Source organism: Solanum lycopersicum, chromosome 4 (genome assembly GCF_036512215.1).
Source record: "Solanum lycopersicum chromosome 4, SLM_r2.1".
Classification (NCBI taxonomy): domain Eukaryota; kingdom Viridiplantae; phylum Streptophyta; class Magnoliopsida; order Solanales; family Solanaceae; genus Solanum; species Solanum lycopersicum.
In genome coordinates, this window is record NC_090803.1 from 2,482,879 (window position 1) to 2,500,036 (window position 17,158).

At 31.5% G+C, this 17,158-nt stretch overlaps 3 protein-coding genes and 1 long non-coding RNA gene across 4 annotated transcripts; 2 read left to right on the forward strand and 2 right to left on the reverse strand.

The window, feature by feature from the left end:
* Positions 1–792: 792 nt before the first annotated feature.
* LOC138347876 (uncharacterized) lies at positions 793–2,142 on the reverse strand. Its single transcript, XR_011220442.1, has 2 exons — positions 2,071–2,142; positions 793–1,125 (listed from the first exon to the last, which is right to left on the reverse strand). It is a non-coding gene; the product is annotated as an uncharacterized lncRNA (long non-coding RNA).
* A 4,158-nt stretch (positions 2,143–6,300) lies between these two features.
* Positions 6,301–9,000, forward strand: LOC543511 (probable xyloglucan endotransglucosylase/hydrolase protein 27). The gene is made up of 4 exons (NM_001309790.1): positions 6,301–6,491; positions 6,979–7,079; positions 7,329–7,537; positions 8,230–9,000. Exons 1-4 carry the CDS (start codon positions 6,311–6,313, stop codon positions 8,729–8,731), a joined length of 993 nt encoding a protein of 330 aa, NP_001296719.1. The 5' UTR covers positions 6,301–6,310; the 3' UTR covers positions 8,732–9,000.
* A 751-nt stretch (positions 9,001–9,751) lies between these two features.
* Positions 9,752–13,136, forward strand: LOC101261609 (protein OBERON 3). Its single transcript, XM_004236871.5, has 2 exons — positions 9,752–11,505; positions 12,703–13,136. The coding sequence occupies exons 1-2, from the start codon at positions 9,981–9,983 to the stop codon at positions 12,780–12,782; spliced, it is 1,605 nt and encodes a 534-aa protein (XP_004236919.1). The 5' UTR covers positions 9,752–9,980; the 3' UTR covers positions 12,783–13,136.
* A 677-nt stretch (positions 13,137–13,813) lies between these two features.
* Positions 13,814–16,918, reverse strand: LOC101261316 (polygalacturonase At1g48100). Its single transcript, XM_004236870.5, has 6 exons — positions 16,359–16,918; positions 16,098–16,265; positions 15,321–15,365; positions 15,040–15,247; positions 14,844–14,925; positions 13,814–14,500 (listed from the first exon to the last, which is right to left on the reverse strand). The coding sequence occupies exons 1-6, from the start codon at positions 16,818–16,820 to the stop codon at positions 13,993–13,995; spliced, it is 1,473 nt and encodes a 490-aa protein (XP_004236918.1). The 5' UTR covers positions 16,821–16,918; the 3' UTR covers positions 13,814–13,992.
* Between the last annotated feature and the right edge of the window lie 240 nt (positions 16,919–17,158).

Below are 17,158 nucleotides of genomic sequence, written 5' to 3' on the forward strand. Positions count from 1 at the left end.
CTCATATTCAAATAACCTTTTATCAATCTTATTTTTATGTAGTGCAAATTTAAATTTAATCCGATTCTAATAAGACACAGAAATTCGTTTCATTTTCATGAATTAATGACAAGTTGGCTTTTGGCAATTCAATATTTCTATTCTTATCCAAAAAAAATGTAACAATCAATGGTAAGTTGGCACTCGTGCAACTCTCTATCACTAGCTCTTTTTTTTGTTTCCTTTCATTTTTTGTTTTTTTTTTTAAGAGACATTGAAACTTTTAATATTTACTTTTTAAAATAATATAATACTATTTTAATAGTGGAAATAATTTATTCTATTAAATTATTTCGAAACAAATTACTTAAATGTCTAAAGTTGGACGTCAATATGGTGATTAGGTAATTGTTGCTATCACTTAAATTATATTTGATAATGTAAAATAATTTACACTCTCAAGATGTAATTAAGTTTATATATATATATATATATATATGTATGTATGTATATATATGTGTGTGTGTTAGTGTGTGAGAATTTGTGTATGATTTCTTTGATGTTCCATGCAGGTTTCCCTCACTCTCTCTTTTAGATTTTTTTTAAAAAAAAAGTTTGGATTACAGAATTGAGTATTTTACTATGGTGTTTAATATTTAAAATTAAGAAATTTAATTAATTAAAATTTATATCATATCTAATTGAGTATTTTACTATGGTGTTTAATATTTAAATATTTAATTAATTAAAATTTATATCATATCTATCTAGTTCGTATATATATATATATAGAGAGAGAGAGAGAGTAAATACTTGTCACGACTCAAAAATGGGCGTGATGGCACTCGTCTTATCCCACCAAGACAAGTCAGCCTAAAACTCAACCATTACAATAAAGTGCGGAAATAAAGATAAGTAACTTAATAAAACCCCCAAAACCTGGTAGTCACGTGTACAAGCCTCTAAAGTATTACAATTGATTCAAAAGAAAAACTCAAGTCTCTAATGAACTTGTTTCTAGAATAGAACAAGATCATAATTAAGGAGAAGAAAGTCTGCTGCGATGGAAACAGCTACCTGGCAAATCTCCAAGAAGCCTCGGAAAAGAAGAGAATGACAAGTACAACAAAAATCCAGGCTCATAACCTACAAAAATTTGTAGAAGCAAGGGGTGAGTACCAAACCACACGGTACTCAGCAAGTAAACGGCTAAACACAAGCTAAGGGGATGAAATACGGGTACCCCTACCTCCCCAACCGAACCTCCACAACTACAACCTGCATAAAATTCAGTCTAACCTAACAATTCATATTTACATAGCACGTACTTTACAACAACATTTATACAAATTACATATATATCTTCCACAATCACACTTTATCAAATTACATATCCTCAATAACAAGCTCAGTATTATCAATCACAAATTCCGCAGAAAGGCAATCACAAGATCAGCAAAACACAATATCAAGTTCACCAATGATAAGTATGTGTAATGCAATGTCAAGTATAATGATGCATGTCTGACCTACTGATACACACCTGCTGTCTCTCAGTCCGGGACCCATGGGGGACATATCTGTCCATGCATCTGTCGCGGCGCACGACACGATCCTCGATAATAGTAACCATCGCGGCGCGCGATACGTCCCTCGAAATATAGTATCCATCGCGGCGCGCGATACGTCCCTCGAAATATAGTATCCATCGCGGCGCGCGATACGTCCCTCGAAATGATACATCCTCTTTAAGTTCTCATTCTTTCTCAATGCACATAACACTTTTCACAATCATGTCTCAAAATAATTCAAATGACATGTTCACACAAATAAGAGGATATCACCATTTTCATAACATTGCACAATTCACAACAATAATGATTCAAAAAGCCTTTCAAACCATTCTCCATTATCAACACATCACACACAACCAATTATTCACATTGCCTTTTATTACCCTTTGTTTTCATCATTAAAATTAATCAAGGTGGACAAGCCAACTCATAATCCAAATCTCGTTACTCACAAACATATACCACAAGAAAATACACGCATTTCATACACTTAACAAGAGTTTAGAAATCCACTTGCCTCAAATAGTCGAACAATGACTCCAAAACTTGAGCCTTCCTCTTTTGGTTGACTTCCAAACCAATAAAATCTATTCACATAAATAACCACGATATAATTTCGAAACTAACAACATTCATATTGCTATATATCTAGCTTAGACCCAAAACTCATCCGAATTTATAATAAAATTTCTAAATCTTTATTCCAACCAATTGATCAAATCTCATATTTTCTGAATTTCAAGTTTAGGGTTAAATCTTAATTCTCCGAATAACATATATTATAGTATACTATACTTAATATTTAATTACCTATCTCAATATGCTCAAACTTAAATTATGATAGAATAACTATAAGAATAATTCCAACCCAACATGAATTCAACTAGCAGTAACCCAGTAATGATTCAATATACATAAACATACCCACATTGTCCAAAACTTATCAAAATCTTAAGTTTCAAATGACTAGCTCATTATTGGAACCTCAAATTCATTAAATAATAATCATAATTAACTACAATAGGCTTGTTTTGGCCGACATTTTTTCTAAACAACCACATACATGATTCTTTCTTAAATAAATAATATTATATTAATGTGTACTGCTACTCTTGGCAATTACTTTACATTATAAGAATGTGATCTGAAATTTACCTGAAGCACGAAGTGTTTTTCTTGCTGCGCCGATTGTGCCTCTCTCGTACAATCTTTTTTTCCTCTTTTAAATTGTGGACTAAAATGTTAAACCCTACTATTTTATTTCCTTATTTTAATGTTTTTGAGCCAAGTAATATATTAAATAAATAATGAATTAATATCATTAGCTCCCAAATAACATTAATTATTTAAAATCACCCCTCTACTAAACTATCGTAATTATAAATAGCTCAAAATTTTCAAATCAACTTCACAATTTGATAAAAATTGACTCAAGGCAACTACCGAGATGGGTAAAAATTAAAATTTTGAATAAATTTTTGAAAATGACCTTCGGGTCATTACAATACTCTTATAAATACTTCCATTATTTCTAAAGCTCGAATCAAAATTTATATCATATCTAGTTCGTCTATATATAGAGAGAGAAAATACTCTTATAAATACTTCCATTATTTCTAAAACTCGAATCAAAATTTATAATTAAAAACAGATAGAGAAATATATACAATCAATATAAAACCATCTTCAAATTATTTAAATAATAGTTTTTGTGATTTATAGTTGTCTTTGAAAAGATAATTAAAAGGGCCTACAGAAAAGGAACAAAAGTACTTTGGTTTTAGAATAAAAAAGAAATTAAAATGGAGTTAGGTGAAATGAATGTGTAGATAGAACCCTACCATATTGCAAACATTTTTTCCTCTTTTATAATTTTCGTTTCATTGCACTTTCGGTGGGATATCTTATAATTAATTCTTATATATTTTTTATAAGTATTAGTTTATATTTATTTTTTTACTTAATAAAAGCGATTTGAGATTAATATAATGAAAAAGATAATAGAGTTAATCAATGAGAACCATAATAATAATATATTTATTAAAATTTTGCTATGTGAAGTCTGGAAAAAATAGCAGTGTAGATAAGCTTTATTACTATCCCGTGAAGAAAGAGAAATTATTTCCGAAAAATTTATATTTAAGAGTAATCAAGTCTTTGAGAAATCAGAATTTTTGATAAGGAAGTTTAAAATTTGAAGAAACAGACAAGAAGTAGTCAAAGGGGGACGTTCGACATCTATGATAATATATATCTAAAAAAATAATAATTTAACTATGTATAAATGATATAATTTTTCGTTGAAAAATGTTCTAATGAACCGCGTGACTATAACGTGGTTCTGCCACGGCTCGAGCGTATCAAATTCAAATTGAAAAATAAGAAACAATGAAGAAAGCATAGTATAAGAAAAGCAACGAAAAGTCTACGAGAAATGAATACTAACAAACATCAAATAGTTAAATAATCGAAAATATAATAAATCGCATATGACAAAAACTACAAGACTACGACTATTATCCCTTACACTAATACATAACCTTCACTCATTTTTATCTAGAGTCATGTCTTCGATAACTATAAATTTATATCTTATAATATCTAATCACCTCTTTTCAATACTTCTTCGATCAATCTTTTTTCCTTTTAAAAGAACATTAAAGAAAATACACAAATAAATTGGATCAACAGAAGTAACAAAAGAAAATTGATCGTTATGATAAATATTATTATGTCTGAGGATTGTTATAGAATTATTTTTCATGTGAATCATTGAATAAAAGGTTAATTTGTTTCCCTTTTTCTTCAAATACATTATGCCAAGTGTAGTGATGATATGGAAATCAAAATGCCACGTCATTTGTATTTCTTTTGTAATGTGCCACATGTCAATCTCCATATTTTTGGGAAATTTTGCAAAAAAAATTAATTTATGTAGAAAAAACGAATTTTTACGAATAACATGTCATCTTTTTTACACTTAAATTTGTTTGTTCTATTTTTTTAAAATTTATTTTTAAATGCTTTTTATTTTTTTAATAACTTTTTAATTTTAACTTTTGATCTGGTATATTTTAAAACTACTGAACTAAAAAACATTTAATATATTAATATATTTTTAATTTAAAATTATAAAACTAAAATATTTTTCCTATGAAAGTTGTTTCAATATATTTTTTAAGTATCAAACACACCGTTAAAGATTAGCTTTGCGTTTGTAATAATAGTAGCATCTTATAATAATAAAAAAAAATACTCATAAGAACGAAAAGTGGGAAGAATATTACTAGCACTATTTTTTATTTTTATGAGATATTACTAGCACTATTTTTTATTTTATGAGTACAAAAGTCAACATTTACATTTATTATTCTTCTGGTAAAACTTTATTCTTTACTTGTGTGCTAAATTATGGCTTGAACAAATTGACTTTTTACACTTTTTTTGGACCATCAATTATGTACTCGGAGCTTGATTTACAAATGTCTATATTCAGTTTCTATTTATTCAAAATAATAAAATAATAGGACTAATTATTAACAAATTATTACATCAATAAAAATATATTCTTAATTTTTCTGATGCTCTCTTACTGTAACGAGGATAGATAAACTACATTTTTAAAAAAAAAAATAGTTCAATTTAGTTATACCCCACAATAAACTTTTGATATTTCATCTTTTTTCGGGTGTGAATCTCACTCGTCATTGTCGTTCTCTCGTTTGCCTCTCTTTTTTTTCATACAAATGTAAATGTATGAAATGCGTTTGTATTTATATAAAGCGAGAAAAAGTTGTATATATACATATATTTTCGTTCCCTCTCTCAGATCTCGCTTGCTTCTCTCACTTATACAAACAGAAAAGAAATGTATAAATTGTGTTTTCGTTTGTATAAAGCGAGAGAAAATGTATATACACATGGAAATATATACATCTTTGTCCTATACACTTATAATTATACAATACAAATATTCTTATGCCTAGTTTTCTTTTGTCTTTTACGCTTTCTCATTTTACACAAACACAAGTTATACCGAAACAGAAACAGTTTATAAACAACTATTTTATTTTATATATATATATATATTATATATATATCGAAATATACATATTTATGTTTGCTATGTAGCGCAATTACGTAACATAGTTGTAATATACAAATATGATTTTTGTGTTTGTTATATGTGAAAACTGCTTTTAAAAGAAATCTAAAGCATGATTTCGCTTACTTCTTCCGTCTTAATTTATTTGTCCGCTCTTTACTTAGCGAAAAACTTTTAAAAAATCTGAAATTTACGACCTGATATATTAAAATTAAAAAGTTATTACAATAAGAAAAATAAAATATTTCGTATCATTTCTCTCCAATCAAAACAAACCACATAAAAGGAAATTTATTCTTTTTTTAGTTTCTTTTGTCTCGTGTATATATATGTACCGTGTGTATATTATTATCCATTTACTTATATTTTTCCCTTCTTTTATCACAAGCCACTAAATTTGAAAAAAATAATAATAATAATAATAACTCCTTTTTTATATATATATATATATATTTTGTCGTTTCTCTTTTCCCAAATTCCAACTGATTTATTTGTCCATATTATATGAACAATATACAGCTCATAAAAACACTTTTTCCCCTCTCTCTTTTGCTTATATTATACGACACTACAAAAAAAAAATTAAATAAATACTCACAAAACTTTATAATAAGCTTCAACTTCCCTTTTTTTAAAAAAATAATTACAAAAAATGGTGAATTTTCTTCTGGAAATTTTTATATTTTGCTATGTTGTTGTATTAGTTTCTGGATTTTCAGAAAATCTCGAAACGTCGTCGTTTAATGAAGGATATTCACAACTTTTTGGTCATGATAATCTTATGGTCATTCAAGATGGAAAATCAGTTCATATTTCTCTAGATGAAAGAACAGGTTCATATTTTATTTTATTTTTTCACTTATTTGACACTATTTACGTTCGAAACGGAGTCAAGAATTGAAGTTTATGAGTTAAAAATAATTAAATTGTTCAACGTTCTAGATAGGTATTTGAATTTTCTTTTTATATTCGTCCTTTTATTTATTAAAGTTTTATATATTCAAGGAGATAAGTTACACTATAAAGTTATATTTATGATTTCACAAGGGCATAGTGAAAATTATGATTTTTTTAAATAACATACTTGATTTTTAATATGTGTATTGCTTCGTAAATTCAGTTAATATGGAACAGAACTTTTTATATTGAAAGATATATTAGTGTATATTTAAGATCACATATTTTAAAATTATTTTAGTTTTACATGATTGTTACAATATATTTAAAATTATAAATTTTAAAATATTATGTCAAGTCAAAATATATTTACTTTATTTTGATGGAATTTATTCATTTGGAAATTAATGGGTTAATGTGCAGGAGCTGGATTTGTGTCACAAGACTTGTACCTTCATGGCTTATTCAGTGCTTCTATTAAATTACCAGAAGATTACACTGCTGGAGTGGTGGTTGCATTTTATGTAAGTTGAAAACAAGTAATTTTATATATGTATATTTTCGATAAATATGTTTAACTGACCACCCTTCGATTAATGTATTAACGTTAGACTATAAGTTTTGATAAGAGGGTTATATTAAGTTCACAGCCAAACTAGTATAACGTTAGACTAGTTTGCGTATATTTTATCTTCTTCAGATCTCAGGCTCTACTTGAGTATTACACTGAATATGTTATTGTTGTTAATTTTTTTTGGGGTTACTATTGACAGATGTCAAATGGAGACATGTTTGAGAAGAATCATGATGAAATTGACTTTGAGTTTTTGGGAAATATTAGAGCAAAAAATTGGAGGATTCAAACTAATATTTATGGAAATGGTAGCACAAATGTTGGTAGAGAAGAAAGATATGGACTTTGGTTTGATCCAACTGAAGATTTTCATACATATACAATTCTTTGGACTGACAGCCACATCATGTAAGTACCTAATTCAACCTCCCCTTTTAAAAGAAAACGGTTTTGGGTCAGCTTTCACACACGTCAATCTGTCATTAATCATAAAATATATGTTATCTCTCACCAGTATAAGTACTTCAGATAAGTTTGCCCAAAACTTAAGTGGATGAGGGAAATTTACCGAACATCTTTATTATCTATATTGAGATTGAAATCGTAGTCTTTCATAACCTTTTTTAGTTCATTGACTACTAGACCAGACCGTTTATGCTTTTCTTGATTTTGGTCAAGTGCTTTGCAGGAAATGATTTGTCCTGTTCTTCATTCAGTGTTAGTGACAGATGTAGCTTCGTAGCTACACGTTCAACTGAATCTAGTATTTTCAACACAATATACATGTGGAAAAAATAAATTTTATAATTTGAACTCGTAATTTCAAAAGTAGATAAATTCTTGATTCGCCTCTATGCAAATGTCATCCCTTGTTCAAGAGGTACTAAAGATGGAGTTTTTTTTTTTTTCCTTTTTGTTTGATCAACTTATATTCTAACCTTATACATCTTAGTAAAATGACATAACAGTACGGATAGGTCAAGTCTGTGTACACTCTACCTTCTCCAGACCCTATTTTGTGAGACTACGCTATGGACATGTTGTTGTTGTTATTCAACAATTGATTATACTTTGTTTGTTTTTGTGCATTTTTTTTGCAGCTTTTATGTAGATAATGTACCTATAAGAGAGATCAAGAGAACACAAGCAATGAGTGAGGACTTCCCTTCTAAGCCAATGTCTTTATATGGTACAATATGGGATGGCTCTAGTTGGGCTACTAATGGGGGTAAATACAAAGTCAATTACAAATATGCCCCTTACGTCGCGAAGTTCTCCGATTTCGTCCTCCATGGATGTGGTGTTGATCCAATTGAATTGTCTCCCAAGTGTGATATAGTCCTGGATTCTGCATCCATCCCAACTAGAATATCCCCTGACCAAAGGCGAAAAATGGAGAGGTTTCGAAACAAGTACTTGCAATATTCATATTGCTATGACCGGACACGATACAATGTTCCTCAATCTGAATGTGTGATTGATCCTAAGGAAGCTAATCGCCTCCGAGGATTCGACCCTATGACCTTTGGTGGTGTCCCTCGTCATCAGAACAAACGACACCACCAAAGGCAATCGAGGAGGGAAGATACGTCCGCGAAATAAGAGAGAAGGATATTGTAGCTTCTTGTTGATATCTTGTGTCCACTTTGATTGAAGATATGGTGATTTTTCACAGTGAATAGAGAATTCAAAAGAGAAAAGAGAGGTAAATGGGATTTTTAGTATTTACTATTATGTATATTTTTCATGAATCATGATGGGGTATGTATATTTTATATATATATATATATATATATATATATATATATATATATATTTTTAGTTTGTTTTGTTGATGTTTAGTACTATTTGGAATTCTATTGTTTATTCAATTTGGCGATGATCTTTTTTTTTTTTTTTTGTGAACTTTGGTTAGTTACATAGTGTTAGATGTTACATATTTACGACATTGTTGCATTTGCAGAGGAGGCAAGGGAAATGTGGTCGCATCTGTATCGAATATTTTAAAATTATATTATTTTTAAAAATTGAAGGACGGTAAAATAGTAAAAATAACGATATTTATATTGATTTTGTGAAATGATAAATACTAAGGATTATTTATTTTTAAAAAGAGTTAAAGACATATAAATAAGAGGATTATTTATTTTTAAAAAGAGTTAAAGACATATAAATAAGAACATGGGAAGTATAAACAAAAGGAATATGAAGGTTAAAAAAAAGGCAAATATCTAAAATGAACATTATTTAAACACAAAATCTTTTTTTCTTTTAGATACTCTTATTCAAAATTTGCTATGCATGATATTCGTGAGCAATAATAAACAACTTTAAAGAATTAAAAATAATAACAATTATTTTTAATATTAATAAAAGAATTAAATTAATAATAATTTTTTGTAGTTGTCTGGACAATTACTGAAGTTATCTAAACAACTTCTAAGGTTGCTTAAACAGCTATTGAAGTTGTGGTACGACTAAAGAAGTTGTCCCTACAATTGCTACAGTTATTGGATTAAAATATAAAAATTAAAAATTTAAAAATATTTTTTAACCTAATATATATTATTAGTCAATTCTAAATTCTATTTAATTTTTAAAACTCGAAAAAATTCTGCCTTATTGACAAACTAGCTCGTCCCTTTTTGATAAACTTTCTGTATGAACTGAAGAAACTTTTAGCTACACTGAGAATAGATTTGGGAGGATTTCAGGAAAAGGGTGTTCAATTTCTTGGCATCTCAATGCAAAATTGGCTTGCTAAGGACTGGTTGCTTTCAAAATTCCAAACTGGGTTTTCCAGGTAAACAAGTTTTTGACTAGAATTTCTTGAATTACTTTGAGGGGAAATATGGTTAGTTATAAGGGTAAAGAAAAAATTGTTTTTGATGATCAAAATGAGGAAAACAACATATTGGTAGATAGGAATTTTCTTCAGTTAAATGAGTATAAAGGGAATTCCTCTGAAAGGGTAGCTGAAAATGAGGAGATTCAGGTAGAAATTAGAGAAAAGATATCAAAAGATGGAATCTTTGATCTTTCCTCTAAAAGGGTAGCTGAGAATGAGGAGATTCAGGTAGAAATTAGAGAAAAGAAGCTAAAAGATGGAATCTTTGATCTTTCTTTAGCTTGCCCTAGCACTAGTAGGAGTTTACAATCAGTGGATCCATCAAATAACAACACAAGGATTGGGTATTTCAGGAATGGGTCCTTGTCGTCGTGTTATTCCCATCCGTTTTCCCACAACCTTAGCTACTCACTTACACTGAGTTCAAAAGAGGATAGTGAGTATTCCGGGGAGGGAGCTAATTGGTCAGGTTTTAGCAAGTTTAGACCAGTTGAAGCAGGAGATTGTACATTACCAGCTCATCCTGGTGGAAGTAATTTCGCTTTAAGTTGTAGAATGCAGGTCAATAAGGATAATGACGTTGATAGGATCAGTAGCTCGGATAGCAATTCGTATTTCTCATTCGAGTTTCCTGCCAGACCAACAGGTGATTCGAGAGTTAGAGGGAATATGGAAGTAGGAAGAGCATTCCAATTTTCTCAGCCTGAGAGAATCCTTGCGGAGATAGTTTCACAGTCTGTTCCTCTTATGGCTCAGATTGTGCAGGAGCTTCCTGATGAAACGGTTGAATCAACAAAGGATTACTTGAGAAGTCTAATTGCAAATCCTGAGAAGAAAGACCTTTTGGTCAGCCTTCAGAATATGCTTCATGGGAGATCTGACCTTAATGTTGCGACTCTCTTAGAGTGTAATACGACTCAACTACAAATTTTTGTTGCCATAAAAATGGGTCATAGAAGTTTCTTATCTTTGGAAAACCACATTCAAGTTGCTGAATTGATTGAGATTTTTTCTCTTGAAAGGTGTCGGAACATACGCTGCAAAAGTGTGTTACCTGCTGATGATTGTAAATGCAAAATTTGTTCAAGAAACAACGGATTCTGCTCTGTATGCATGTGTTTAGTATGTTCTAACTTCGATTATGCCACTAATACTTGTCGTTGGGTAGGCTGTGACCGATGTTCACACTGGTGTCATGCTGTCTGCTCTGTTCAGAGAAATCTTATAAAGCCAGGTCCAAGTATCAATGGGCCATCTGGAACAACTGAGATGCAATTTCACTGTCTTGGTTGTGGTCATTCTAGTGAAATGTTTGGATTTGTTAGAGACGCGTACATGCATTGTTCAAAGGACTGGGGTGAAAAAACTCTAATAGAAGAGCTTGATTATATTCAAAAAAAATTCGATGGGAGTGAAGATTTTAAAGGCAAGGAGTTGCATGCTATAACTTACGGGTTGCGTGACAAGCTTGAGAAACAGATGATCTCTCCTTCAGACGCCTGCGATTTCATCTTTCATTTTTTTAAATGTGAGTATTAAGCCAAACCTTATCCTTTGCAATTTCTGTTGAATTTGGATTGGTGTGAATGGGAAACGGAAGAGTTCAAAATGGAGCGAAATGAAACGTTATTTGGCCATAGATAATGGAACATATCTCTACATTAAAGTTTAACTATCACTCTGTCTCTCGTATTTTTGTTAATTTTTCCTTTTATATGGTTGTGCATTGCTTCTGTAGTTCAGAATTTACGGATAGAGTATGGCTAGTCTTTATAAATTATAACGATTGATCATATACGTAAATAAGCTCAATTTAATAAGGCATTAGCTGTGACAATAGAGGTATGCTTCTTGAAATGAAAAAGAAAGTTTACCCTTGGGAAAGGAAGAGTGCTGCTGGCATTTGTAGTAAGAAGAATAATGATCATTAAGTTGTTATAATCGGAGAAGTATTTGAAGTGGGATTTGTTTAGCGCCAACAAACATAACTTTTTAACTGCAAAGATGAAATAACTATGGAACAACAGAAACCTTAGTTTTCCTCCTCTTTTTGTTTGTTTCAAAAGTTATTTCTATGTACGACAGCTAAAAAGCAAGGCACCGAAGATGACATCTTTTGAGATTTTCAGCGACTAAAATGCACGGTTTTCCTTTTAGAAGGCAGATGATAAGTTCCAAGTGCTGTATGAAGAGTTAGCTTTTGAATATACAGATTGGTGATCAACAAGGTATAACATTATCGCTCCAACAACAACAACAACAGACCCAGTGAAATCCCATGAAGTGATTCTTGAGGGGTAGATCATGCGCAAACCTTAAGATTACCTCATGGAGGTTGAGAGGCTGTTTCCGAAAGACTTTAGGCTCAAGTGCATCAAATCCAATATAACATTATCGCTCCTAGTGTATAAAACAGTAACATCACTGTACTGCTAGAGTGCTACTTATAACTTCAAAAATAATTTCATTAAAAGGCTTCGAGTCATTTACCTGACAATTTTAAATTTGAGTTAGACAAAACCACTTGTAGTATATGTTAAAGCTACGTAGCTATGTTATTTTCTAATTTGCAGTGTGTTGCATTTTCAGTTTAGGGCTTATCCCAGTGTTATACTATTTGACATTTACCAATTACTATATGAGTCATCCTAAATGAGCCATTGATTGCTAACCTTCATGTCTCTGTGGCACATTTCCACTAATTCTGATTTTCTGTTATTAACAGACACGGATGGTTTGTCACAGTTTCTTTCATCCAGTTTTCCAGCATCCATCCCTCTTGCTGATAAATTTTCTTCAACATAATGAGCTCTTCAAATGGAAGAAAAGGTATGATTACCGCTGATCATCATCAAAACGATGCCAAGGAGCCCTCTTAAGTCTGATAAAATGATCGATGATGAATGTTCAACCATAAAAGAAAGATGAACTCTTCAAGGGAAGAAATATATGATAGTTTGTAAAGCATTGCGAGGATCCCTCTTAAGTCTGATTTTCTAATTAATTTAACTTTTATTTTTGTGAGCCCCAATTCTTAGCTCTATTGATGATTTTTTTTTGTCAAAAGCTAGCATTGTTGTTGTGGTAGTATTTCTCATGTAGATTCTTGTCCTTTGATTTCTTATACTATATACAATCTCTTGTTCTTCGACTGTTTCACTATCTTGTTATAGCTACTATTCCTTTTTTTCAGAATGCTTTGTCATGCTTTCTTTAATATCTGATTTGATATGCTTTTCCTTGAGCCGAGGGTCTATTGAAAACAACCTCTACCTCCCCAAGGTTGGGGTATGGTTTGCGTATACTCTACCCTCCCCAGACATCATTTGTGGGATTACGCAGGGTATGTTGTTGTTGTTGTTGCTAGCTTTGTGGTTGTGATAATTCTAGCTACTTTTTCCCTCTATTAAAGACATTAAGATTTGAATTTGATGCTTTTGTTCATGTTCATTGCCAATGACTTTTAAAAGGGGAAATAGCCTGCTGTTTTTCCTTCCTTATTGACTATCAAAGTCCCAACCAGCATTCTGTCTGAACTGTTACACTGGCCCCTGCCGAGATGTCTTGGAAGGGCAACGTAAAGCAAGGTGATTACTTTCCGCCAGGCACTTGCAATGTCATCATCCAATTTTTTTCACTGCGAGTATGAAACTAAACCTTATCCTTGTAATTTCAACTGTTAGATTTGGTATTTTTCGTCCTTACAGATAACGGGAGCATATCTCTGCGGTAAATCTTAACTCTCTCTGCATTTGGTTGTTTCTTTCTTTCATCTTATTCCCTTTATATGTGTCCACTCTGCGTGCTACACTGTTCTTAGTTGTTGATAGAGAAGCTCTTCAAACTAAACATTTTATTAGTACACATATCATCCTCTAGTACAGACAAAAGGTCATTAAAATAGACCATATCTGCTAGTACAAAATAGTATAAGTGAAGATAGAAACCAGCCTAGTAAGTAAACATTTACATAAAACTATAACTAACATTTTTGAACTCCTCGATCGATCGATCATCAGATACTGCAGGAATAGTCAACAGTCTCTCCAATTGCCAGTGGCATTCCATCTTGCAAGCAGTCAATGGGAGGAATCGTTAACGTCTGCTGAATTCCATAAGCGTTCCAGCAGAAAGGATCTTCCATGAGCTCGCCTTCATGTGGTAAGAGTTCAACTTCAGACATTGTAATATTAGTGCAGGCTACAGTGTCACTACACGCAAAGTGTATGGGGGCGCTCCTTACGTCGTAGGTGCCCTTGATGCTCCGGTACGAGATGTCGCCCACGCTTACAGCGGACGTCTCGTTCCGACAGCCTTTTGAGAGGCAATAGTATTGGTCTATGATGATGCAGTTCCGCACATTTTCCATCTGAATTGTGTCAAATGATAGCCCTGTTACTGATCCTGAACCTCCTTGCCATGTCTTGATCCGAACTCCGTTGTCCGAATCGCGAATAATGGCGTTACGGACCGTTATGTTCGACACACATGCCTGGCTATTGTGCACCCCTAGGCTCCCAATACTGCATACACAACAATATACTCAATGTAATTTCACAAGTGCGGTATGAGGAGGATGGTTAGCACACCACCATATCCCTACCTTATGAAGGTAAACGAAAATTTATCGGATTTCAAAGTGGCTACCAAACACCAGATGAAAAATATTTGATTTATTCTAAGATAGGTTTGACATGATTAATTAAGAAGATTGTAAAAGAAAAAGATAGATCTTGTCCTTATTACACTAATTAGAAAAATAAAGATTCAGCTTTTTGTATACTTTATTTATTTATTTATACTTTATATTATAAGTTTATTTATAGAATTTGAGTACTTCGAAAAATAAATAGAAACATAAAGTACCTGATCCCGTGACTAGGCCCACATGTGACTGCTTCAATCTCAACATTTGAACAACCAGGCCCTATTGATATGCAATCATCCCCTGACACAATCATACATTATATTATTATTATCTCGTTTCGTCTAATTGTTTAACTCAACATAAAATTTAAGAAAAAATGAATCAGATTATAAACGTTGAAGGTTCATTTTGTACCATTAGCTATGACGGAGTTGTAAATTCCTACAGACTTGGTGTCCTCGATATGAATTCCGTCAGTGTTTGGACTAAGCTTAGGCGAAGAAATTGATAATTGGTCTATCAATACTCCTTCGCATCCATCGAATTTCATGTGAAACATAGGACTATTTTGTATTCTTAAACCTCGCACCGTCAAATTTGAGCTCATGAAAAATCTTATCATCTGTCAAAAATATAAAAATCACTACAATTGAATTTTATCGAACTCGTAGAAATGAAGTGTGAAGGTAACTTACAGAAGGACTGTCACATGGTCCAGGTAAAGTTGAGCCATTAGGTCCCTGAAATTTGACAAAAGAAATTGTACTGATTACTATACATATATTCACGAGAATTCTCTGACTTTATGCTTATTGATACGAGTATATTTGTTCGAGTTTAAGTTTTGTACACTGATCGTAATATAAAAAGAATATTTACGTAAATAATTGTAAGTAACACTAAGACAATTGTACATGTATAAACACTAGTTTTTAATAACTTTGATAATTAATCTCTAATAAATGACATTTTTTATTTTGTAAGATAATTTTACATAACACTATTTAATAACTTGATTCTTGATCTCTAATAAATGATATTTTCACTTGTCTCAATTAATGTGGTTTATATATTTTATCTAATACAAAAAATAAGTTACTACTTAAAATAAGTCATAAATGTTTCTGTTACGATAAATAAATAATTTAAAATTCAATTAAAATTAGACCAAAAATGAAACTATACATCAAATAAATCCTATTTCTAAACAAATAATCCAATTAGAAAATAGAGACGGAGACAGATAGAAGGACACTCACGAGACTCTTTAAAACAACAACATCAACAAAATACTAGAAGGAGTTTACGCACGATAAAGTATGTATATGCTAACCTTATTCTTATCTTAAATGATAATAACAATTGTTTTCATTACACCCTCGTTTCAACAAAACGATATAAAAGACATAAGCAGAAACAACAACAAGATAATAAGATAATCGAAAATCGAAAAAACAAAAAAAGTGACTTACCCTATGAGGTTTGCAAGGGAGTTCCCACCATTTTTCACCATTACCTTCAATAGTACCAGTCCCACTAAAAGTCATATTATCAAGTTTATAAAACACAATCCATTGCCTTTTACTATCTTTTTTAGGCCAACAATCTGGTCCTTCTGGTGTCATTAACACCCCATTTACCTATTTCACCCAAAAAAAAAAAAAAATTAATCAAACACAATTCGAAGCGTAATATTTATCGTATAAATTGAAATAAAAGAAATATATACGTACGCGAAATTCGAGTCCGGGCTTGCAAGGACCATAGAAAATAGTGGAAGTGATCATAAAAATACGGTCCGCGGGAGCTAATAGCACCGCGGACTCAACTTGACACGCGGCTTTCCAAGCCGCGACAAACGCTTCGGTGTCATCCGTGGAGCCGTCACCGACGGCTCCATATTCCATGACATCGAAAATGCAGTCCTCTTCCGGGTCCAAAGTGGGGGCCCCTCCGTAACTCGGATCGGACGGTACTACATTACTACTAGGAGAAGAAACTGGTGATGATGATGGTAATGGTGATGGTGATGGTTCGTTTACGCTACCTTCGATAGGACTAGGAGCATTATTATTATGACTAATAACTTTTTTGCTCTTTGTTTTCTTGGAAATGTGATGTCTTGCATCAACATTGATAGAATTACTAGTAATAATAATAATAATAAGACATAGTAAAAGAAATATTTTCTCCATTTGAAGGAAAAAATAACTAAAATTTTACAAAAAAAAAAAAAAACTTTAATGTTATTGTACTACTTTTTTTGTGTGTGTGTGTGTTTTTTTTATGTGGCAAGAAACATATGAAGATGAGGTTGTAAATTTATACTAAAAAAAGTTAGGGACACGTGGCGAGTTTATGTTGATTAATACATTGTTGTCTAAAAGAATATTAACTGTTGAGAAAAATTTAATTTTAAAATAATGTGAGACAATGCCAGGTCATACATGTGAGAGGCTCTTTTACTGTTTAACGTTTGAACTTGTGGGTCCCACTTACACCACTATTATTTTGCCACGTATCACTTTTCTAT